Source organism: Phacochoerus africanus, chromosome 1 (genome assembly GCF_016906955.1).
Source record: "Phacochoerus africanus isolate WHEZ1 chromosome 1, ROS_Pafr_v1, whole genome shotgun sequence".
Classification (NCBI taxonomy): domain Eukaryota; kingdom Metazoa; phylum Chordata; class Mammalia; order Artiodactyla; family Suidae; genus Phacochoerus; species Phacochoerus africanus.
In genome coordinates, this window is record NC_062544.1 from 181,279,760 (window position 1) to 181,304,590 (window position 24,831).

The window sequence follows — 24,831 nt, forward strand, 5'->3', positions numbered from 1 at the left end:
CCGCGCCACAACAGAAACTCCTGGGAGGCCTTCTTTGATCACGTTCTATAAGATGATCATAATTATTCCTTGAAATTTGGGATTAGAAGACAGAAAAATGATTGCCTTCTTCAAATATTTGAAATATTGTCATGAGAAAGAGTGATTAGACTCTTTCTGATCCGCTCTAGGGTCAAGGTATATATAAAGTCATAAGGAAATACTTAGTGCACTTTCCGGAAGCACATTCTAATAATTAGATTGGTCTAAAAATAACAAAGACTTCATAAATAATTATTTCTTACATATCCTTCTTCTATTCAACAAATATTCGTTGGAGCAGTTAGGATGTGGCATTAGGCATATAACAGCAAACAAAATAGACAAAGGCACTGCCCTCGATGGAGTTTAATTTCTCTGTATAATGTAGTACCATTTATCTACAACTTTTATATAATCATTTAATCAAGAAGCAAGCTCCGAATAGGGATATCTGAAAAGTGACTTATATACTGGCTTGAGTGAGCTCTGGCCAGGGAAGATCGGGAAGGATGATAACCAAACAGAAGAGCTGTAATGTTTCTTTAAGTCTCAGGCGCCTTAGGACAAGAGAGCCCCACCTCCTCCCCTCCCCCCGCCACTCCCCCTTCTTCTCCCCTTCCCCCTCCCGACTCCTTCCCTCATCCTCCCCACCGTTCGCCACGCCCGCACCTTTCTCCGCCCCCACCCGCTGCTGTGACTCGCTGCCCTCGGCCCGCGGGATCTCGAGCTCTTCTCGCGAGATCGTCACCATACCGGAGTCAGCTGTGTTGGCCTCTGACTGGGCATTGAGAAGTGTTTGGGCGTTCCTTTTGGGGCTCCTCTGGATCTGGCCCAGAGGCATTAAGTAGGTTCTGGGGGCCGAGACCTGGGCTGCAGTCGCGCGGGTCCCTAAGAAGGAAGGGGACAACTCCCTGAGTTGTGGGCCGACCTCGGGCCGCGTGCTCAAAGCGTGTGGGCCGGCAGCCTGGAGCCCGCGTGAGGTGTCACTCTCAGGGTCGGGGTCGGGTGGAGATGGGGGTTGGCCCGCAGGCGCGGTGATACCGCCCGCAGACTCCTGTAGTGTGGGTTCTAGGCACTCCCGGTGCCGGCCTGGGGCCGTGGAGTTGGGGGACTGTCAGGGCGGCCGGACCCAGCCCCCTCTTGCCTCTCCGTGGGTTCACCCGGGTTGGCGCCAGGTGACGCTTGAGGTCAGCGCCGGGTTCAGTGGCTCGAGGGTTTGTAGAAACCTCCGAAATTCGCTTGGTTCTGTTGTTAGAGAAATCACTTTCTTTCAAAGGTACTAGGTAGAATGTGTTTTTTCTCATTTGTTGCTTTGCGAGGCTTGGCTGTCTTATTCAGAGGCAGAAAGATTTGTATAAAGGGATGAGTAGACGGATGGCTAAATCTTACTATTTTCTCTTTTTAAAATCAAGGTATACAGAAAAATGGAGTATATGACAGAATCCATCAACCGTACACCTGGACACATGTGAGTCGCATGCCTTTTCCCCCACTCTCCTTAAATTTCAAAATGTTAAAGTGAGTCTTTGAAACTGAGTGTGGGGAACGCCTTTCTTTCGAGTGAGGGGATTCTTCTGCCTTAAGTGGGAAAAATGAAAAGCTATTTCTTGAGAAAGTCGAATTCAGTTTTCACTGGAAAGTTTGTGGTAGTAAATACTGCTTTTAAGAGTGTTAAAATAGTCACTATACATTCTGCTAGATTGGCATCAGCCATAGACTATATGTAGCTTTTTAAATTTTAAGTAATTAAAATGTAGTAAAATTAAATACTCAGTTCTTCTGTCTACTATCCACATTTCAAGTCCTCAGCCGCCACATGTGCCCAGTGGCGACAGTTGTGAACCTCAGAGGGTATTAGAATACTTCTTTTGGATAACATCAATGATTCTTAAATACTTTCTGTCCCCAGTACAACTATGGTTATGATGCTTCCATCAGTTACACCAAAGAAGTAGACATGATACTTTTTACATCCTTTTTTTTTTTTAATTGTCTTTTGTCTTTTTAGGGCCACACCTGTGGCATATGGAGGCTCCCAGGCTTGGGGTCAAATTGGAACTGTAGCTGTCAACCTACGTCAGAGCTGCAGCAATGCCAGATCCCAGCTGTGTCTGCCACCTACACCACATCACAGCTCATGGCAACACCGGACCCTTAAACCACTGAGCGAGGCCAGGGATCTAACCTGCAACCTCATGGTTCTTAGTTGGATTTGTTTCCACTGCACTGTAATGGGAACTCCTTTGACATCCTTTAAAAATTCTTTTGGCGTTCCCTTTGTTGCTCAGTGGGTTATGAACCCAACATAGTGTCCTTGAGGATTTGGATTCAATCCCTGGCCTGCCTCAGTGGATTAAGGATTCCACGTTGCTGTGGTGTAGGCTGGCAGCTGCAGCTCAGATTTGACCTCTAGCCGGGAACTTCATATGCCACAGGTGCAGCCCTAAAAGAAGGAAAAACATTTTTTTTTCTGCTTTGGGGTAATTTTTACATTTTGACAGGCCCTGTGTTATACTGAGGCTTCAAAGAAATTGCCTTTGGGAGTTCTAGTTGTGGCGCAGCAGAAATGAATTGGACTAGCATCCATGAGGATGTGGGTTCAATCCCTGGCCTTGGTCAGCGAGTGGGTCTGGGATCTGGCATTGCCGTGGGCTGTAATGTAGGTCACAGGCGCAGCTTGATCCCTTGTTGCTGTGGCTGTGGTGTAGGCCGGAAGCTACAGCTCTGATATGACCCCTAACCTGGGAACTTCATATGCCGTGAGTGTAGCCCCCCCAAAAAGCAAAAAAAATTACTGCCTTTTGACTATAAAGCTGTCTGATGATTACTGTTAGCAGTAATTTAGACCTTCTATGTCCTTTGCACATTAACCATATTTTTAGGATTTTGGGGATTGTGGTCATCTCTGGTTTTTTTGTCTCCAATAGGCCAAGGTTTTTTATCTGCTACATCTTTGGAGATTGCTTTAAGTCTATTTTTTAAAAAGGGCAGAGATATTATAGCCTATTTTTTTATATTTTTATTGAAGTGTAGTTGATTTACAATTTGTGTTTCTGGCATACAGCAAAGTGATTCAGTTTTTTATACACGTATATGTACATAATTACATATGTATAATGGTTTATTACAAGATATTGAATATAATTCCCTGTGCTATACAGTGAGACCTTGTCTATTTTATATATAGTAGTTTGTATCTGCTAACCCGTTTGATAGCTTTTTAATTAGCCAGTGCACTTACGAAATCTAATTTTGAAAATGTGTGCTTTATTTATTTAAGCCTGTGCTGCGATTGTGGTGTCCCAATTAGTCCAAATCCTGCCAATATTTGTGTGGCTTGTCTGCGAAGTAAAGTAGATATCAGCCAAGGCATTCCAAAACAAGTTTCTATATCTTTCTGCAAACAGTGCCAAAGGTATGGTTCTGTACTATTTTATACTACTTAGAGTTGCACCACCAGGATATACTGAGATTATGCTAAAATACATGGGATAAAGTGCATGAAATTGAGATTTAAGCTTTATTTATGTTGGTGTAGCTAGAGGTTTTAGAATTTGTAATTTTGTAGTATACTTTCCTAGTTTACCCTACTAATTTGGCAACATTTGTGTAAAGGTATTTGAATCTTGAATCTGTTCTTTTCCTGTTAAGGGATTAATAGGTTGATATATACAATTAATAGATGCAAGTTGATGTTTTTAAGGGTAAAAGCAGATTTTAAAGACATTAGTGTTAATTACCATGAAGTTTTTGTTTTTCCCTTCAATTACTAGGAGCCATGTATGATTAAAAAGCACCTTATTTTTAAAGTAATTCAGCAGTGTATTTTAAAAATTGTATCTATTAATGTTCCCACGAAACTAAAATGACTATAGTTGATGGAAGAAAAGCTCAGTATATCATATCTAGATTAATCTAGGATGAAGACTGGATTTGAAGGCAGAGTTCTGCAAGTTAGTGATTTACCTCCTTTATTTTCTTTAGTTGTTGGCATAAACAACGTATCTAGTAGGCCACTGAATAACACAAAACTGCCCATTGAAACTGCCCATAAAGTTATATGCCTTTGATTTCCTGAATGGATTAGGACTCTAGTGGTTCTTAACTTTTTTGGGGGGTGTGTGAAGGGGACTCATGAATCTCTTTAAGAATTTGAAAACTTCATGTCCCCAGAATAATACATAAAACATGTGCATGTATGCAAACACTTGAAACTTGTGTACTGTTTCAGGGAGTTTATAGATTGTAAGTTTACTAAGGCAGGTGTGAGACTTAATCTATAATAAACATTTGCCGTTAGGAGCATGGTGTATTCAAAAAGAAAACACTGGATGAAGAATAAGGAGACAGTTGTCTTGAATTTTTCACAAACTAGTTTTTTGACACTCTTGGCCACTTAACCTCTCTAAGCCTTAATTTCTTCATCAGAACAAAGAGACTTTATTAGGTGATATATGAAGCCCTTTCTAACTCCAAAAACATGCTTATAACAAAGGGACCTGTATAAGGCTTTTCAGTGAACCTTTAAAAGTGAAAATCAGAATATTTACTTAACAAGTAGGGCAAAAAAGAAAATTTGTGTAACACATTTAGAAGTATAACATATTTAACAATCTATATTGAGCATTTACTGTATGTTAGGCACTGTTCCAAATCTTGAGCTGGCTGGGCTTAAAAACTTGAAGTATATGCATAAGGGCTTTAAATTTTAATTTAATCAAATTTTATGTAATATTTTAAAACTTCAGTTTTATAGTTTGAAATTTAGAAGGCAACTTGAAGTAGATTAATAGTCTAAACTAATTTTCATACACAGTATTAGGTACTAATTTATCTTTTTTGTGTGAAATAAACAGTTTGTAAGCATTTTAGATGTACATTATAAACCTTTTTAATGATAATTTGAGATGATTTTTTACCTTTTTTTCAGAGCATAGCTTCACAGTACTCTTGGCATTTTGTCATCCTACTATAATTCTTACTGGTACTTAAAGTAATGACTTTTTAATAAGTTATTTCGGATTGACTTTCTCAAATAGCCAGAATTTTACTTTTTTTAACTAAGCCACTGGTCTAATTAAAAGTTTTCTGAAACTATTAAAATATATTTGGGTTAAATGCTCAGATCAACCTTGAGTATTATTATATCTGGTTAATAATCATTGTTATATCTCAATATTCGGTGGAATTTTTTTTTTCCTGAGAGATGTTGAGTTTCAGTGTATTATCTTTTCTCTCAGATATTTCCAGCCACCAGGAACTTGGATACAATGTGCATTAGAATCCAGGGAACTTCTTGCTTTGTGTTTGAAAAAAATCAAAGCTCCTTTGAGTAAGGTAGGTCAAATAGCTAAATCATCTTTGGTAGGGGTATGTGTGTGTTTATGTTTGCTTTAACCTCTCATTTTTAGGAAATCTTTCTATGAATAGATTTTTCAAAGTAGCTATTAAGTGATACTATTAATGAGCACACTACTACAAACGCTGCTTTCATTTTTAAAGTTATATATATTCTTTTGTCATGGAAATGAAAATCCTTTCACTTTAAAAGATTTAGTATGGAACCAATTTTTTCATTCATTATTTTCAGAAATTCTTTTGTGTAATAATCTTTTCTGAAAATATTTATATAAAACCATCACTAAACAGTTTAGGAAGTTATAATATTAGGGCTGGGATATTGGGTTTTTAAAAAATTTTCATTACTGCTTTGTAAAGAAAATAATTTATGCCTGTTATTTAAAGTCAATGCATAAAGTCTCCAAAAAGCAAGAAGGGTTAGTTAGTCCAGTTAACATCTCTGCACAACACTCTCAGTTTTCTTTATGCTGAACTGTATGACTCATATCCACCAGGTATGTTGTTAGTTGAAATGGATTCTTAGTTTTAAGGCCTTCAGATTCTCTTCAACTCTGATAAACTTTCACGTAATAGTTCTTTGGAGTTTCTCCCTTTATTTTCCTTTTTTTTTTCCTCCCCGGAATTTGTATGAGTCAAATGTTGGCCCTACTACCTTAAAACTGCCTTTTTGCCCTTGAATTGTTTTTAATTTTTTGTCTTGTCCTGTGTTTCTGACAGTTTCCTTTACTTTAGCTTCCAATTTTTGTATTAATTTTTTTCAAAAGTAATGTTTTAAGTTTAGAATTTTTAATGTTCTTGATGTCAGATTTTTCTGGTAGTTTGGTAATAAGTTATTGTTACTGGTTTTTACTTTCCTTCTGTTCCCTGAGTTGTCTCGGTTTTTTTTTTTTTTTTTTTCTGGTGTCAGTTTTTTGGTCTTTTGGAGTCAGTAACTTGGTCTTTTGCTTTCATATTTTCATACTGCAGCTTCTGTCAAATGTTCCTTAAAAGTTCATTAGCATTCAGCAGGTGTTTATTGAATGTCAGTCCTGTACCAGTCTGCTTTTGGTGTTAGGGATATGGTAGTGCGTGAGAGACAAATTCCGTCTTGGGGATCTTTTCATTCTAGTTGAAGAGGGGAGAGTGTGAAGTAGGCAATGAACAAAGTAAGTAGGTATGCTAAAAGGTATAAAAAACCAGGAAGGGGATAAGAATTGTTCAGGGAAGAGTTCGCATTTAAAATAGAGTGGTTAAGAGTATCCTCATTGATAAAGTGACACTTTAGTAAACATTTAAGGCAGAAAGTAAAAGAGCATTTTGGGAAGAGAAAACAAGTATAGAGGTCAGAGGCAGGAGTATACCTGTGTGGTGAGAGTGGAGTGGGGAGGGAAAAATGATTGGGGATGAAGCCAGGGAAGGCAAGGAAAGTCACAGTAGGCCCTGTAGGCCCTTTGAGGACTGGTTTTTACTCTGTAATGATTTTAGGGAGCATAGGGCAGAATAATGAGGTGAATGATTTACAGTTCATCAGATTCCCTTTGGCTATGTTTAGAATAGATGTGAAGAGGGTGGGCACCTTTAAGAAGTGATTGTAAGAATCATGAGAAATGATGGAATTTGAATCCTTAGTGGAGGTAGCAAGAAATTGATAGATTCTGAATTTATTTTAAGGTAGTCAGTAGGATTTAGTGGTGAAACTGAATGTATATTTATGGGTTAGAAGACTCAAAGGTGACTTGCATGGTTCTTGACTTGAGCAACCAAGAGGAGGGAGTTGCTATTCGTGGAGTAGGAAAGGCTTCAGAATCACCTCAAAGTGGTACTTAGATTACTGTTAGACATGGAGTAGAAATACTGAGTGGGCAACTGGATAAAAAAGCCAGGGAATGGTCCAGGCTGGAGATAATGAATTTGGGGTATAGATAGTATTTTAAGCTGTGATATTGGATGATATTTCCCAGGGAGTTTAGATAGAGAAGGGAAGAAATAAGAGGACTGAATCCTGGGATCCTTTAACAATAAAAGTTTAGGAAGATGAGAAAAAAAAAATCAGTCATTACTTAGCTGCAGGGAGAGATACACACACACACACATAGACACACACACACACACACACACACAAAATCTGGAACTTTAGAAGGTAATGGGAATGTTAAGCAAAGAGATTGAGGATTTAGGAGGCTTTGTTGTTAGTGAATGTTGAGTTCCAGAGGCACAATAAAAGGGTTTGAGGATTTGGGGAAGAGTGTTAGATGGGATAGAAAAGGGAATATGTAGAACCATATGGAGATTAGAGTGTGGGAGATGAAGGGGTGAATAAAGTGATGGTAAAAAAGAACAAGGGGCTCAGTAAGGTGGGTTAGTCCTGGTTTTCTGAGGGCAGATAGTGTGGTGAGGCTGTGTAGGGGAATGGTGAAGTAGATGTCAGGGGTTCTCTCTCCACCCCTACAGATGGACCTTGGAGGCTGAGGGAAGTGCCGGTGGAGCTTCATTTTGACCCTTGCAGATGGAGGCTGAGGGAATTGGAAGCTCTCTGTCACTCTCTGTTCTGGTGTGGCTTGTTGGCTACTAGGCTTTGCTTTAGGGGAGCTAGCTGTATGAGGAGGGTTTTACTCTGGAGTGCTGTAGCTATACTAGCTAATCTAGTTCTCACCAGACACTGCTTGATAAAATTATCATCTGCCTGCTGATGTCACCCAGATTTGTTATCTACAGCTCAGATTTCTCCATGGAGCTCCAGACCAAATATATATCTCACTATCCTCTGAAAAACTTCACTTAGGTATCTCAGATAAATCATTTTATTTTATTTTATTTTATTTTATTTTTTGCCATTTCTTGGGCCGCTCCTGCGGCATATGGAGGTTCCCAGGCTAGGGGTTGAATCGGAGCTGTAGCTGCCAGCCTACGCCAGAGCCACAGCAACACGGGTTCCGAGCCGCGTCTGCGACCTACACCACAGCTCACGGCAACGCCAGATCCTCAACCCACTGAGCAAGGCCAGGGATTGAACCTGCAACCTCATGGTTCCTAGTCGGATTCCTTTAACCACTGCACCACGACGGGAACTCCAAGATAAATCATTTTAAACTTAAATGTCTGAAACTGAATACAGTATGTTCCCTTCACCCCACCCCCATTTAATCAAAGATTTATTTGTGTCAGAAAAAGTGTTACCTAGATGTCCAAGCTGGATACTTGACCATCATTCTAGAATCTTCTTTTCCTCCTTCCCATATCCAGTTATTAATAAATCATGTAGATTTTATCTCCTAAATAGTTCTTGGATTTTTCTGCTTCTGTTATTTCCAGCCCCTCTCAGTTCAGATTACCTACAACTCCTGCCCAAATTACTGAAACAACCTTCATTTTTTTTTCTCTTACCCCCTTCCTCACAATACCCATTTTATCGATATTGAGCTGCATTCAGTTCTTCACATACAATAAACTGTTTTTGACCTCTGCTGACTGCTGATATGACAGTGAGTTACCATTGTGGATTTGTTATTCAGTGCATGAGACTCCCTCTAATGTATATTCATTCTTTTTTTTTTAAGCCACATACTTAAACAGAAAAATAAAAGTAGAAATTTTTGTTCATGAGATTTCTAGTAATGATGTTATCAAGTCATTTTCTTCTAAAAAGTGTTATTTTCATTCAAAAAACAGTGTATGTTTTTAGGAAAAAGGATTTTTTTATGCAGTATTTTAATTTTTGCTTCTATTATATCAGTGGCATTAATACAAATCATTAGATTTTATTCGCTGTCTTTGTTGCCATACCTCTGATGATAAATCCTTTTTTTACTAGTGATGTTGGGTAGATTAATCACAGATTCCTTAAGCATCTATGAAATCTCTTCGTTAATGAATTATTTCATCTTTTTTATTCTCAGATGGGAACTTATGTTTCTTTTTTATTTGTTTTACTGAAGGTACGCCTTGTAGATGCAAGCTTTGTTTGGACTGAGCCCCATTCTAAGAGACTTAAAGTTAAACTGACTATTCAGAAAGAGGTAAGCTATACATAGTTTTCTTAGTGTGGTTAAAATGTAACAAGTGAAAATTAGGGGCTATTGCTAAATTATATTATGACTTGAACAGCTTAAAAGGAAGCATACACTCTTAATTTTAACCCTTTGTGTTCTTTTGGATCATCTGCACAAATGACCAGGTCACTAGTAAGAGCAAGCATTGTTCCTGATTAGTGGGCTGAGATAATCTTTTTTTTTTGTCTTTTTTGCTATTTCTTGGGCCGCTCCTGCGGCATATGGAGGTTCCCAGGCTAGAGGTCTAATCGGAGCTGTGGCCGCCAGCCTACGCCAGAGCCACAGCAACGCGGGATCCGAGCCGAGTCTGCAACCTACACCACAGCTCACGGCAACGCCAGATCGTTAACCCACTGAGCAAGGGCAGGGACCGAACCTGCAACCTCATGGTTCCTAGTCGGATTCGTTAACCACTGCGCCACGACGGGAACTCCGAGATAATCTTCATGAAATCATTTTTCCCCTCACAAAGTCACTTTTATTTGGAGTAAGATTGAAGTAAAAATAAGCTAAGGTATTGCTTCTCAAACTTGACTGATGATGACTCACAGTGACTGAATGAACTGGATTCAATTGGATATAAGATTCAGGTATCTATAAAGCTTCCCAGGTGATTTCTGATGATTGGCTGTTTGGGAATGGTTATTAAGTTTTTTTTTTTAAGAGTTTTCTTTACCTTCTAAGGATGAATTTTTTACACACAAACATGCACACATGTTTATATACAGCTATAAAATTCTTCAAAGAATATCCTCATAACCACTTCAACTAAAGGTAAATTTGAAATGTTAATCTAATAAATGCTATGAATTAAACTTATATATCTTTCCTGAAATAGTATAATTACACTTTAAATGTAACTGGTTTCTTATTGGTGTCCTCAAAGCATTCATAGGAAAAGATTTTAAGCTAAATATTAAAGAATTTTCTTTTTTCTTTTGCTTTTTAGGGCCACGCTCAGAGCATATGGAAGTTACCAGGCTAGGGATTGAGTCCAGAGCTATAGTTGTCAGCCTCCTCCACAGCCATAGCAATGCAGGATGCAAGCCATGTCTGTGACCTACATTACAGCTCACGGCAACACCAGATACCCGGACCACTGAGGGAGGCCAGGGATTGAACCCGAATCCTCATGGATACTAGTTGGATTCATTTCCACTGAGCCACAGTGGGAACTCCTAAAGAATCTTCTTTTGAGGAAATTATTTCTTATTAAACAAAAAGAAAAGAATGAAGAGTGTGATTGTTTTCTTTGTCAGGTAATGAATGGTGCTATCCTTCAGCAAGTGTTTGTGGTGGATTATGTTGTTCAGTCCCAGATGTGTGGAGATTGCCATAGAGTGGAAGCTAAGGATTTCTGGAAGGCTGTGGTTCAAGTCAGGCAAAAGGTAATGAGAGAAAGATGATGAGTAATTCATCTTGTATTTTGTCATTAGTTATACATAGCAAATAAAACCTCCTCCTTTCCCTTCTTTCCAAATTCTTCAGGCGCCAGAGATATTCCCAGGTCCCTGGGCCATTCACCTTTAGAAACAGATCACTGCCACATTTTATACAATCTTTAAAGATTGTTTTGTTTTAAAAATTAGTGTGTTGTATGTATAGATGGCCTTTTTTTTTTTTTTTTTGCATTTCATCTATTAATCCAATAATGCACTTATGTTTAGACTGTGCACAAAAAAACTTTCTACTATCTGGAACAATTGATTTTGAAATATGGGATGCATCAGAATACACTTCGTATCAAAGAGATTCATGGTAAGTTAAAATTTTAAAACATTTGAAATGCTATCAGGATTTTAACTATCTTGAGAAATCTTTTATCTTTACTAATAGGTTCTAGACGAGTACTGTCCAAATGAACTTTATGTAAGGAAGAATAATAATCTTAGTTCTTTACCTGCACAGTCCAGCCATTATGGTAGCCACTAGCCATATGTGGCTATTGAATATTTGAAAAGTGGTTAGTGCACACTGAGGAACTGAATTTAAATTTTTTTTCTATTTTGATTGAAATTTACACTAAATACCTACCAGTTGAGTAAACCGGTAACTACATTAGTAGAATGTAAAACTGTATGATAGAAATGCATTGAAAACTTGTTTTATGCAGAGGTCCATTTATGATTGGAAGAAAATTATTTTTGAGATCTGTAAGTTTTAACATTTTGTTTTTCATATGTCTAGAGTTATTTGTGGTGGGTACATTAAATCAGAAGGCTGAATTCAGTAATAGTAGTGATATACAAGTGATGTAATTAGATTTCTTGATGATGGAATTTAAAAATTTTTACATAATTTTTTAAACTACATAAAATGGCTCCTCAGAGCATGTTCTGTCTTAGCACTTGCTATTGGTATAGCCTGCTTGTATATACTAGATGATAGATGAATATTTCTTCATTTTATATTTATACCACAGGCATAAGGAAACTATACCTGAGCTATAGGTAGTGCCCTGTTCCCTGAGAGTGTTCACAGGGAAATAAGCTCTTATGGCAGTCCTGCCTGTGTCCTCACACACTCCCCAACAAAGGTGCCTTCTCTAGCAGGCATGGATTTCTTTCAGGTACACCATTCACTTGCCACAGTCCTGCCTTTTCAGGTGTCTCCATGCAGCCAACCCCAGTCCTATCCTTGGGCTTGGATGTTGAGCTTCAGCATCCAGCCCCCACTCACACTGACAGACCATCGTCTCAGGCTGGGAAGCACAAGGTGGTGACCTCTGGTGCAAGTTGCACTCTGTTTTGCCTTCTGCAAACCAGTTGCTGTACTCTCCTCTTGGGCTCCAAAGCTCCCCTCTGGTCCAGGCTGATTTCACCAGTGAGGGAACTTCTCAGGGTGTGGAAACCTTTCCTCCTTCACAGCTCCCTTTCAGGGATGCAGGTGTTGACCCAATTCTTTTCTCTCTCTTGCTCCCCACACCCCAGTTTTTTTTTTTCCCTTCTTTTTTTGTAGAAAAATTGCTCTGGTGTCATTTTAAGAACTCTTGTCTAAGAGTTCCCATTATGGCTCAGTGGAAATGAATCAAATCCAGCTAGTATCCATGAAGATTGGGTTTGATCCCTGGCCCCACTCAGTGGTTTAAGGATCTGGTGTTGCCGTGAGCTGTGGTGTGGGTTGCAGATGTGGCTCGGCCCTAGCATGGGGAACTTCCATATGGCACAAATGTGGCCCTAAAAAGCAAAAACCAAACCAAACCAAACTAATGAACTCTAATCAAAGATTTTCTGAAAGATTTTTACCTGTGTTTCTTTCCAGTGGTTTATAATTTTCTTATACTTAGGTCTAATCCTTTAGAGTTTATATTTGTGCATGGTGTGGGATCAGGGCCTGAATCTATCTTTTCCCATGTGGTTAGCCTGTTTTCTCAGTGAAAATATATTCTGGGGTTCTCTGTCACAGATCTGTTGAATATAAATGTGAGGGTTTATTTCTGGATTCTCAAGTCTGTTTCATAGATCTATATATTTATCCTTAATATTAGTACCACAGTGTCTTGATTACTTCAACTAAAGTTATTGAGGTTTTTTTTTTTTTAAACTTTCAAAGCAATTGAGACAGTAAATTTTGTAGTTTACATAATGGCAGGTTCTGGACAAAGTAAAGACAGTAGAGACAGTGACGACATGTTTAAACCCCTGTCACAAATTGATCTAACAAATTCCCAATGGTCAACTTATTTTAAAATGTAAATTATCTAAAGAAAGAAACCAAGAGATATATCCAGATTTTTGTAACACAATACAATGTCCTTTTTAAAATAAGCTTGTTGTAATTGTGTGTTTAATTCTAATAATAATTCAAGACACAAAACCACATGTTTTCCTGCTCTTCCCAAAAACCTGGAGCTAGGGACTGAAGTGTTAGAGAAGTGTGCAAAAATGAAAGTAACAAAGTTACTGAGTTTTGAAATTGGAAAGTGTAATAAGTTCCTGACAACTTTGGTCATCTTTGAAATTGTTTTGGCTATTGTGAGTCATTTTAGTTTCCTAGTTAGCTGAGTTGTTTGGAAAAATATCTCTGAACATTTTTTTTTTTTTTTTTTAATGGCCGAACCCGCAGCATATGGAGGTTCCCTGGCTAGGGGGTCTAATTGGAGCTGTAGCCGCCGGCCTACACCACAGCCACGGCAACACCAGATCCGAGCCGAGTCTGCAGCCTCACCCACAGCTCACAGCAACACTGGATGCTTAACCCACTGAGTGAGGGCCAGGGATCGAACCAACAACCTCATGGTTCCTAGTTAGATTTGTTTCTGCTGCGCCATAATGGGAACTCCTCCCTGAACATTTCTTAGCAGGTAGTTTGCCTTTAGTTATCTCTTTGCTGCTGGTTTTAAGTCCTACTGTGTGGTGAAAGGATAATATTATAGTAATTTCTGCTACTAATTAATTTCTACTATTTGGAATTGAAGTTTTTTTTTCAATCTTAGTATATGGTTATTTTATGAATATTCTTTGAGTTTTTAAAAATAGGTATTCTTTCTTGGAACCATCTTCTGTAAGCTCAATTAAGTCAACCTTGATAGTTGAATTCAGCCGTATTCATGTTCTATGTATCCTTCCTATTTTTGATCAGTTTTGTCATTTTAGTTTTGATAGTTTCCCACAGTGATTGTGCAAGTATTAACATTTGTTAATTTTTTTCTCTTTTTTTTAAAACAGTTTTTGTTTTCTGCACCACAGTGTTACTAGATGTATTCCTATTGTCTTGGTAGATTTTTCCATTTATTATATAAAATATCCTTTAATATTTTTCGCTTCCCTTTTGTCCTTGAATTTTATTTTGTGTGCAGTTAAAATTGTGAATATTGTTTTCTTTTGTTAGTATCTGTCTGATTTTTCTATCCTTTTGTCAAACAAGTCTTAAATGATATGATATCCCTAGTGTGCTATGGCTGGAATATTATGATTTAATTGGTACATATTTAATTTGTGATATAGTCACATTAGTAGAGGAAATTCTTACTATGCAGTTAATATTTTAAATTTTTTTTTTTTAAGATGGTCTGGATTTCTATTATTCCTCAAAACAACATGCTCAGAAGATGGTAGAATTTCTTCAGTGTACGGTTCCCACTAGGTATGTTCTGAACCTACATGTGATTAAATCCAAGGAGCTGGGAATGAATGTAGGTCACATTCATTCTTCAGGCTTAGGCAACTTATCTTAAAGTATTTTAAATTGTAATAGGAATACTTACACAATTGATAAGCATGTATTGGATTAACCACTTCAAGGGAAGTATTAGCTAAAGAGCATTAAGAATCTCTGCAGAGCTAGACTTCATCCTGAGAAAGTGAGCACTACAGTGCTAAACCACTGGTTGAGTGTATTTAAATAAGAGAAAAGAAAAATGGGAGTAGAGGACTTTGGGGAGAAACTTCTTGGAGGAGAAAGGACTTAAATTCCTAAATTGGGAAATTTTCAGAAGTAGAGCTTATATCGAAAGGTGAGATTGGTATAAACAAAGTCTTTGGGTAGGCATTAGTGTGGCTAATGGATGCTATATGTAGACTAGATTGGTGTAAGCAAAGGACATGTTTTGGAGGTTTTAGTAGATAAATTTGAAAATAGGTAGGTTCCAGTCAAATTGGTGAAGGTTTTTAAATGAAGGGGATGAGATAAGGCTTTACCATAGCAGGCATCAGGAAGCTATTTCAGACCTTGGGTAGTAATGATTTGATTTGATGAACGTTTATATTCCTGAGATTGTACAAGTAAGGACCTTTGTCTTTTTACTACAATTAACTTTTTCTCTTAACAGGTACAAAGCCTCACAGAGACTGATCTCTCAGGATATCCATAGTAACACATACAATTACAAAAGCACTTTTTCTGTGGAAATTGTTCCAATATGCAAGGTACTTTTTCTCATTTAATTAATCATGTCTTAATTGGTTTTTGTGTAATTATTAGCTCCTGGTTTCCTTCTGGGATTGGTTAACATTTATAATAACTTCCTTTTTAATGATTTCTGACACATTTCAGCCACGTTAAGATGTTTTAAAGTAATCATGCTTAAAATTATAAATTTTGGGTGTACTAAGTCAAAGGCTTGGTTATAGTTTTTTAAGGTGTATATTCCTGAAAATTTGTCATCCTAGTGGGTATGTGACAGTTCTTTGAAACTTTACAGAAATGACTTTAAAATAAATATCAGTGAACCACTTTGTGGAATGGGCGCAAACTGGATTTTGGCATGATCAAATTAAACAATATTGTGGAAATGAGATCATAGAATTACTTGTCTTTTTTTTTTTTTGTCTTTTTGCCTTTTCTAGGGCCGCTCCCACAGCATATGGAGGTTCCCAGGCTAGGGGTCTAATTGGAGCTGTAGCCGCCGGTCTACGCCAGAGCCACGCAACTTGGGATCTGAGTCGCGTCTGCAATCTACACCACAGCTTATGGCAACGCCGGATCCTTAACCCACTGAGCAAGGCCAGGGACCGAACCCGCAACCTCATGGTTCCTAGTTGGATTTGTTAACCACTGAGCCACGATGGGAACTCCTCTGATTGTAAAAATATATCCTGAATAGGATTTCCCTGGTAGCACAGCAGGTTAAGGATCTGGCATTGTCACTGCTGTGGCTTGGGTCACTGCTCTGATGTGTGTTTGATCCCTGACCCAGGAACTTCTTTTTTTGTTGTTTTTTGCTTTTTAGGGCTGCACCCTTTGCATATGAAAGTTTCCAGGCTAGGGGTTGAATTGAAGCTACAGCTGCTGGCCTATGCCACAACCATAGCAACGTGGGATCCAAGCCACATCTGTGACCTACACCATGGCTTGTGGCAACACCAGATCCCTGACCCACTGAGCGAGGAAGAGGTATCGAACTTGCATCCTCATGGATACTAGTCGGATTTGTTTCTGTTGTGCCACGGTGGGAACTCCTGGCCTGGGAACTTCTGCATACCACAGGTGTAGCCAAAAAAAAAAGTCTTAATAACACTTGAAAGGTAGATTGTCATTTCATTAATTATACTAAGGTAAAACCCTGCCTCAAAAAATAAAAATGAATTAAAATTCTACAAATAGTTACAGAGGATCTGTTGTATAGAAGGCTGTGTGTTAAGAATTATGTACTAGAAATCTCTGCCATGTAGAAACTTACATGTCCATATTTAACTCACTAATAATGATAGGTGCCATAATTTATTTTGAGCATTCTGTATAAAGTTATTATCTAAGTACTTAAGTACTTAAGTATATTTCATCTCTTCAAGTCTGACAATTGGAGTAAATCATATCATTTTGAAGATTAGGAAATTGAAGCATGGGGAGGTTAGATGATTTGCCCAAAGTTAGAAAATGATGAAGCCAGGATTTGTGCCTAGGTCTTTGACTCTAAGGCTTTAAAGCTGTTATCACTAATTTATGGTCTAATACAGTAAAAGGGATGAACTGATGACTTAAAACAGTGTCACCAAATTTTTTCTGTAAAGGGCCAGACAGTAAATATTTTTAGCTTTTAGGCTATATAGTCTGTTTTGCAACTACTCAGCTGTGCTCTTGTTACACAGAAGTAGCCATAGATAATAAATAAATGAAGGGCCGAGGCTGTGTTCCAGCAAAGCTTTATTTACAAAAATTTGACCTGAGGGTCTTATTTTGCAGATCCTTAGTTTAAAACAGTGAACATTTCCTGGTGTAAAACTGGGGAAATATGAATCTAGGTGCGAGGGCATATTTAGGCCTGTGTATTATGTGCTTTGAGTGATTCATTGATGATAAATAAATACAATAGATAAATATAGAGTGTAAAGAAATTTTTTCATTAATCTTTGGAGACTCAAGTTTAAAACGAAAAAGGACTGGCCTAGGTGCCATTAGGGGAATCTATGATTATAAATAGATACAGCTTAAAATATAACCCAGAGCCTTCTTGCATTTTAAGAACAGCTTAAAAACAGATAACTGCATTTCTGATAATATCTCCTGAAGCACATATAGGAGTGTGTGCTTTTGGGGGCAGTGGGCATTAAATCTTTGATTACGTCTAGACAAGAAAGAGGAACATGTGGCTTCTCTAAAATTAATTTTTATAGAGATTGAATGAAGTTGCAGATAGATTTAGAGAATCACTCTCCTTTAAGCATTTTTACTAAGGTATCCCCATCCTAACAAGGTGTAGATTGTTTTCTGTTTCTCTAAGGTTTGATTGTTTGTTTTAGGTCTTTTTCTTTCTTTTTTTTTGTCTTTTTGTTTTTGTCATTTTGCTTTTTAGGGCCACACTCATGGCACATGGAGGTTCCAAGGCTAGGGGTCGAATCAGAGCTACAGCTGCCCTATACCACAGCCACAGCAACTTGGGATCCGAGCTGCATCTTTGACCTACACCACAGCTCCTGCCAATGCCGGATTGTTAACCCACCAAGTAAGGCCAGGGATCCAACCCAAAATCTCATGGTTACTAGTCGGATTCGTTTCTGCTGCGCCACCATGGGAACTCCTTTAGGCCCTTTGTTGATACATAGAATTAAAAAAATTTTTTTTTGGTTTGGGCAGATGTACTTGGATCAGGTTTGCATTAATCAGTTTTTTTTGGAGACTGTTACTTAGGATTTCCTTCAAACTAAATGCCAGTTTTTTTTTTTTTTATGCTTAGGATAACGTTGTTTGTCTGTCTCCAAAACTGGCACAAAGCCTGGGAAACATGAACCAGATTTGTGTGTGTATTCGAGTAACCAGCGTCATCCATCTCATAGATCCAAATACCCTACAAGGTAAGTTTTAGAAACCATTTACCTTGCTAGTTCTGTCCAGCAAGCAGTAGTAATTTGTTAATTTTGTCAGGCTTTCTCAATAATGTGGTTTTAAACTAGTTAAAATTTTTACTGTTGACAGTGTTTTAAAACACTGAAATTTTTAAAGCTTTTGTTAAATTACCCTTATATTTTTTATTTATGGAAAGATTTCTGTGAATTTTAAAAATTTTGTTGGTTTTATTCCATTTATTTTTATTGAAATTGACTTATTTATTTACCTCTTTTAGTTTTTACGACAAATTAAGTTCATTACAAAATTTTGGTGTATAGCAACTTTTTGTAGTCTGGTAGAACATTTAGTTTAAATATGAATTTTAACTAGTTTTATCATTTTTGTACCTAGTGTTTAAATTCTCTTTTTAAAAGCTATATTTCAAAGAAGACCTCGTACTGATAGATATCTTTAGTACTTGGTTGCATTCCTGCTTGATCTTTTTCGTATGTTTACTGTAATATGTTTTCTGTTAGAAAATGTTAAATTTATTTTGCTGTTTTCTTCAAAGTCATTTATTATCTTTGTCAGTTAGAATTCATCAGTCAAAGGTTTGCTTGCAATATTGAGATGAACGTCTATCAGTTAGAAATTTATTTCCCATAAACTAAGCACCCAGGATGACTGATGTGTCAGAAATAAAATACCAGCACATGAAACAATTGTATAACTGATTGGATCTGGTCTTATTTTAAAGGTACTAAGCTTTTAAGTGGGATTAAGCTTTTTTTAAAGGTACTAAGGCATTCTTATGATAGTAGTTACTTAAGATATGTTTGACACTTGGTATTTCTCTTGTGCTCTGGGACGTTTGGGGCTGATTTATAGGAATAAATGGTATCCCCTGGAGTGTGATATGCCATTGTGGTTCCTGTTGATCTGATGTTTCCCAGTTCATATATGCCGACCTCTTTCTACTTAACACATTGATGACTTTTTAAATACTTGAGTTCTTTTTACTTGAATGTTCTGTGTTTATTTTCAGTCGCAGATATTGATGGGAACACTTTCTGGACTCACCCTTTCAATAGTTTATGCCACCCCAAACAGCTTGAGGAGTTCATTGTTATGGAATGCAGCATAGTCCGAGATCTAAAACGCAGTGCAGGTGCAGGAATGATATCAAAAAAGGTAAGTTCACCTCCTCCCACCCCCAATTTACTGTCTTAGTCTCTCTCTCTTTTTTTGTATCTTTGTTTTTTCTAAATTTGTGGACAGTTCCAAAATAGGTTCCAAATAAAGCTAACGCCACATTAGGTTAAAAATGCATTCCGTGTTCGTATTTTGCATGTGGTCATTGTGGTGAAAACTATTAAACTTATAGTATCTGTTAAGTTAGTTTTTTCTCTTTAATTATGGAGATAGTTTGCCAGATTTCCTCATTTGTCCCAAAGTTTTGTTCAAAGCAGTATCTAGCTAGGGACTGTACAGTGACTATGAATATTATTATACCTCTTAAATATTTAGCAATAGCCCTCCCTTCCTCCCCTCCTTTTTTTCTAAATTTTTTTATGATACCAATTTCTAAGGCAACTGGGGTATTTATCTTGTGGATCTGTCTTATTGTTTCCTCACAATGTCATTTAACTTGCTTCTTAATCTCTTGTATTTTCTTTAAACTGGAAAGTGGATCTAAAGTCTTAAATTTAGGCTTTTTTTTTTTTTTTGGCAGAACATTTCAGAGGTGATACTATGTACTCTTTACGATATATCAAGAGACAAGTAATGTTCCACTGTTTACTTACAGCAAGATCTCTCTCCATTGTAATTTATGATTTTTTTTTTCCTGTTATTACTGGCCCCCCTCCCTGCGTGCCTTCGTCCGTCCACTCAGATTGCCTCAAATGTAGTCAGTAGGAGCCCCTTCAGAATAGTTTCTGTCTTTTAAAAAAAATTTTTTTAATGACTTTTTTTCTAGACCAGTTTTAGGTTCACAGCAAAATTAAGAAAAGGTGAAATATTTCCTGAATACCCTTTGCCTCCACACATGCATAGCCTCCTTTATTATCATTCCCTTCTCCCACCAGAGTAGTACATTTGATACAATTGATATATCTACACTGATACATTATAACCACTCAAAGTCCATATTTTACATTATGATTCACTCTTGGCTTTCTACTTTCTATGAATTTGGACGAATATATAGTGACATGTATCCATCATTATAGTATCATGCAGGATATTTTCACTGCCCTTAAAATCCCCTGCTCTACCTTTTCACCTTTCCTCCCTCCTAACTCCTCACAATCACTGATTTATTTATTTATTTTTTAATGTACTATGTCTATAGTTTTGTCTTTTCCAGAATGTCATACAGTTGGATTCATATAGTCTTTTCAGATTGGCTGTTTTTACTTAGTAATGTGCATTTAAGGTTCCTCCATGTCCTCATGGCTTAATAGCTCTTTTTTTCTTTTTTGTACCAAATAATATTTTACTGTCTTGATACACCGCAGTTTACTCATTTATCTACTGAAGTACATCATGGTTGCTTCCAAGTTTTGGGAATTATGAATAAAGTTGCTTAAAGATATTTAATCTTTTTGCATGTTTTTGAGTGTACATAAGTTTTTAGCTTCTTTGGGTAAATACTAAGGAGCATGTTTATTGGGTTGTTTGGTAAGAGTGTATTCAATTTTGTAAGAAACCACTAAACTGTCTTCCAGAATGGTGGTGTTTATTTCACATTCCCACCAGCAATATATGAGAATTCCTATAGCCCCACATTTTTAGCAACATTTGCTGTTAGGATTTGGATTTTTGAGTGTTTAGGATTTAGACTATTCTAATATGTGTGTAGTAGTATCTCATTTTCATTTTAATTTATAGTTCCCTGTGACACATTGATGTGGGGTATTTTTCCATATGCTTATTTGCCATCTATATGCAAATTCTTCTATTTATTTATTTTTTTGCTCTTTAGGGCCGTGCCTGTGACATATGGGAGTTCCCAATTTAGGGGTCTAATTGAAGCTGCAGCTGTCTGCCTGTGTCATAGTCACAGCAGCCCCAGACCCAAGCCATGTCTGCAACTTACACCACAGCTCATGGCAACACCGGATCCTTAACCCACTGAGCGAGGCCAGGGATCAAACCAACATCCTCATGGATACTAGTGGGATTCGTTTCTGCTGTGCCACAATGGGAACTCCCTGTATGCAGATTCTTTGGTGATGTATCTGTTAAGGTCTTTGGCCCATTTTTAAAACATCAGGCTATTTGTTTGCTTATTTTTGAGTTTTAATTTTAAGAGTTGTTTGTATATTTGGATAATAGTTCTTTGTCAGATGTGTTTTTTGCAAAGATTTTCTCTCATTCTGGTTTATCGTCTTATTCTCTTGATAGTATCTTTCTCAGATCTGAAGTTTCTAAGTTTAATGAAGTCCAATTTATCATCTGTTCTTTCATGAATCTTGCCTTTGTTGTTGTATCTAAAAAGTTATTGCCAAACCCAAGGTCAGCTAGATTTTTCTCCTTTGTTATCTTTTAGAAGTTTTGGAGTTGTGTGTTCTACATTTAGGTCTATCCGTTTTGAATACATTTTCTTGAAGGGTATGAGGTTTGTCTCTAGGTTTTTTTTTCTTGCATGCCAGTATCCAGTTGTTCCAGCACCATTATTTAAAAAACACTGCCTTTGCTCCGTTGTATTGCATTTGTTCCTTTGTCAAAGATCATTCGACTGTGTCTATGTGGGTGTATTTGTAGGCTCTTCATTTTGTTCATTGCTCTGTTTGTTTATTCATCTGTCAGTACCACAGTGTCTTTATTGCTGTAGCATTGTAGTAGGTCTTGAAGTAGAGTAGTGTTAGTCCCACAACTTTGTTCTCCTTCAAAATTGTGTTGCCTGTTCTGGATCTTTTGCCTCTCTGTACGACTTTAAAATCAGTTGTTACTATCCACAAAATAACTTGTGGGGATTTTTTTTTGAATTTAAACATAGATGATATACAATAGTATGTTGTTTTCAGGTGTACTACCAAGTGATTTGCTTGTATTATGAAATGATCACCATGATAAGTCTAATAACCATCTCTCCCCTTACACAGTTACTGCAGTGTTATTGAGCATATTCTTTATGCTGTATATTACACCTCTGTGGCTTTAACTTACTGGGAATTTAATTAGCATAGCATAAATCTATTAAGTGGGCAGAACTTAAATTTTAACAGTATTGAGTTTTTTATACATGAACATGGACAGTCTCTCTGTTTTAGTTCCTTGATTTTATTCACAAGAATTTTAATTTTTCTCATACAGGTATTATACATATTTTGTTAGATTTATATCTAAGTATTTCAGTTTTTTGGGTGCTGATGTAAATGAGTGCTAATGTAAATACAGTGTTTCAGATTCTACTTTTTTATTTGGTATGTAGGAAAATAACTGACTTTTGTTTGTAACCTTGTATCCTGTAACCTATACTCCAGAAGGTTTTTTTTTTTGGTCTATTTGAATTTGCTACATAGATGATCATGTCATCTGCAAAGATAATTTTATATTTTCCTTCCCAATCTATATACAGTTCCTTTTCTTGTCTTTTGCATTAGCTATTGTTTCCAGTGAGATACAGGAGACAGTCTTGCCTTATACCTGCTCTTAGTGAGAAAGCTCCAAGTTTCTCACCATTAAGTATTATGTTAGTTGTAAGTTTTTAAAACATATTCCTTATTAAGTGGAGGAAAGTCTCCTTTATTTCTAATTTACTGAGAATTTTTATCATGAATGGGTATTGGATTTTGTCAGATCCTTTTTCTTTATTGCTATCATCATGTTATTTTTTTTTTCTCCTTTTTAGCCTATTGACGTGATTGATGGGTGACATCAATTTGATTTTCAAATGTGGAACCAGACTGTATATGGGATAAATCCTACTTGGTCATTGTGTACAATTCTTTTATGCTTTGTTGAGAATTTTGAATCTGTGTTCATGAGAAATCAGTCTCTAGTTTGCTTTCCTTATAACATCTCTCTCTGGTTTTGGTTTTAAGGTAATGTTGGCCTTGTAAATAAGTTAGAAAGTATTCTCTCTGCTTCTATTTTTTGGAAAAGATTGTAGAGGAATAATGTAATTACTACCTTAAATGTTTCATGGAATTCACCAGTGAATCCATCTGGGCCTAGTGCTTTCTGTTTGTCTTTCTGATTATTAATTATTGACTCAATTTCCTTAATAGAAATAGGCCTATTCCTGTGCCCATTTGACATGACTTTCCTAGTCTTTTTTTTTTTTTTTTTTCATCTTTTCTAGGGCTGCACCCACGGCATATGGAGGTTCCCAGGCTAGGGGTCTAATTGGAGCTATAGCCACTGGCCTACGCCAGAGCCCCGGCAACATGGAATTCGAGCCCGTGTCTGCAACCTACACCACAGCTCATGGCAACGCTGGATCCTTAACCCACTGAGTGAGGGCAGGGACTGAACCCGCAACCTCATGGTTCCTAGTTGGATTCGTTAACCACTGAGCCATGACGGGAACTCCAGACTCTCCTAGTCTTTGAAAGCATCCTTAACTTCTGGCACAACACCACAACATTTAGGTGTTCCAAAATCCCCATATCTGAGATCAGGTATTTCTTCAAGGATGTAAGTCTGATTTCTTCTACTGTGAAATAATATTTAGAGACCCCTCAAACTGTATGCTAACAGTGCTCACTTTTATTGAGGAAATATTGTATCTTGGGGGAAATCAGTGGAAATTGAAGAAGTACTTTTCATATTTTTATTTACAATAAATTTAATATGTTAAGAGCAAAAACATCATTTAATACCACCACTTCCCCTCAGGCATATGTAAAACTAGATATTATATTTTCTTCATTTTCAAAAATACATTTAGCTAGAATTTAGTCTTTCTCTGGTAATTCACTTTTTTCCCAGTTTTTTTCCTAAATCTAGGACCTGTCATTTCAATTTCTTCCTCTGTCTCTACCTCTTCTTTTCACTTCTTTGCAATTGCTTAATTCTGTCTTTTCTGGATTTAAGATTTCTCTACTTTTATTCTTTTTGCTTGTCTCCCTATGAAAACATTTTTTGAAAGATTCTACACATGTCTTTTTAGGTGAAAATATTAGTGTTTTATAAAAGCCTTGAATTAAATCTTAACAAAAATATTTTGTGAATTACTTATGAGTCTTTTTCTGTACTCAAAGTTCTGTAATATGTTAATTTTGTAGTGTTTCAGAGATACGGAAAATAAAACAATTCTGTCTTTAAAATGAAAATTAGACAACCAAAGCCAATATTTTATTTAACATTTCTGTGAGATGCTTTTTAGGTTATGCTTAGGTTATTGAACAGTTCATTTTCTTTCCTATTAAGCATACCCTCGGGGAAGTCTGGGTACAGAAAACATCTGAAATGAATACAGATAAACAGTATTTTTGTCGCACTCATTTGGGACATCTTCTAAATCCTGGAGACCTGGTATTGGGGTTTGTATTATTTTATAGTATTTCGATTGCGTATTTTTTTCTGGGAGCCAGCAAAGCTATCTAAAATACTAACCTTGTTTATTCTAAAAAGAACTTTTAAGAGTTATTAGCTCATTTTACTATTGATAACTAAATTAAACTTGATTGGACAGAAACCCATAGTAATTTGTTTTGGCCATCATCTTCAAGAGTCATTTTTTACAAGATTTCGAGTTCTTGAA

At 36.9% G+C, this 24,831-nt stretch overlaps 1 protein-coding gene across 2 annotated transcripts in view; it reads left to right on the forward strand.

Annotated features, from left to right (window-relative positions):
* The first annotated feature begins 744 nt into the window (after window positions 1-744).
* Window positions 745-24,831, forward strand: part of NMD3 (NMD3 ribosome export adaptor) — a 29,128-nt gene continuing 5,041 nt past the window's right edge. The window contains exons 1-12 of one of the 2 annotated variants that reach the window (XM_047785801.1): window positions 745-865; window positions 1,434-1,489; window positions 3,302-3,436; window positions 5,262-5,358; window positions 9,297-9,377; window positions 10,670-10,798; window positions 11,078-11,168; window positions 14,417-14,495; window positions 15,181-15,277; window positions 18,025-18,142; window positions 19,162-19,307; window positions 24,498-24,610. In XM_047785801.1, the coding sequence (XP_047641757.1) occupies window positions 1,446-1,489; window positions 3,302-3,436; window positions 5,262-5,358; window positions 9,297-9,377; window positions 10,670-10,798; window positions 11,078-11,168; window positions 14,417-14,495; window positions 15,181-15,277; window positions 18,025-18,142; window positions 19,162-19,307; window positions 24,498-24,610 (1,130 nt within the window). In that variant the 5' untranslated portion in view covers window positions 745-865; window positions 1,434-1,445. Of the gene's footprint in view, window positions 866-914; window positions 1,002-1,433; window positions 1,490-3,301; window positions 3,437-5,261; window positions 5,359-9,296; window positions 9,378-10,669; window positions 10,799-11,077; window positions 11,169-14,416; window positions 14,496-15,180; window positions 15,278-18,024; window positions 18,143-19,161; window positions 19,308-24,497; window positions 24,611-24,831 lie in introns of those variants that run through there. The other variant, XM_047785806.1, reaches the window with a different exon arrangement.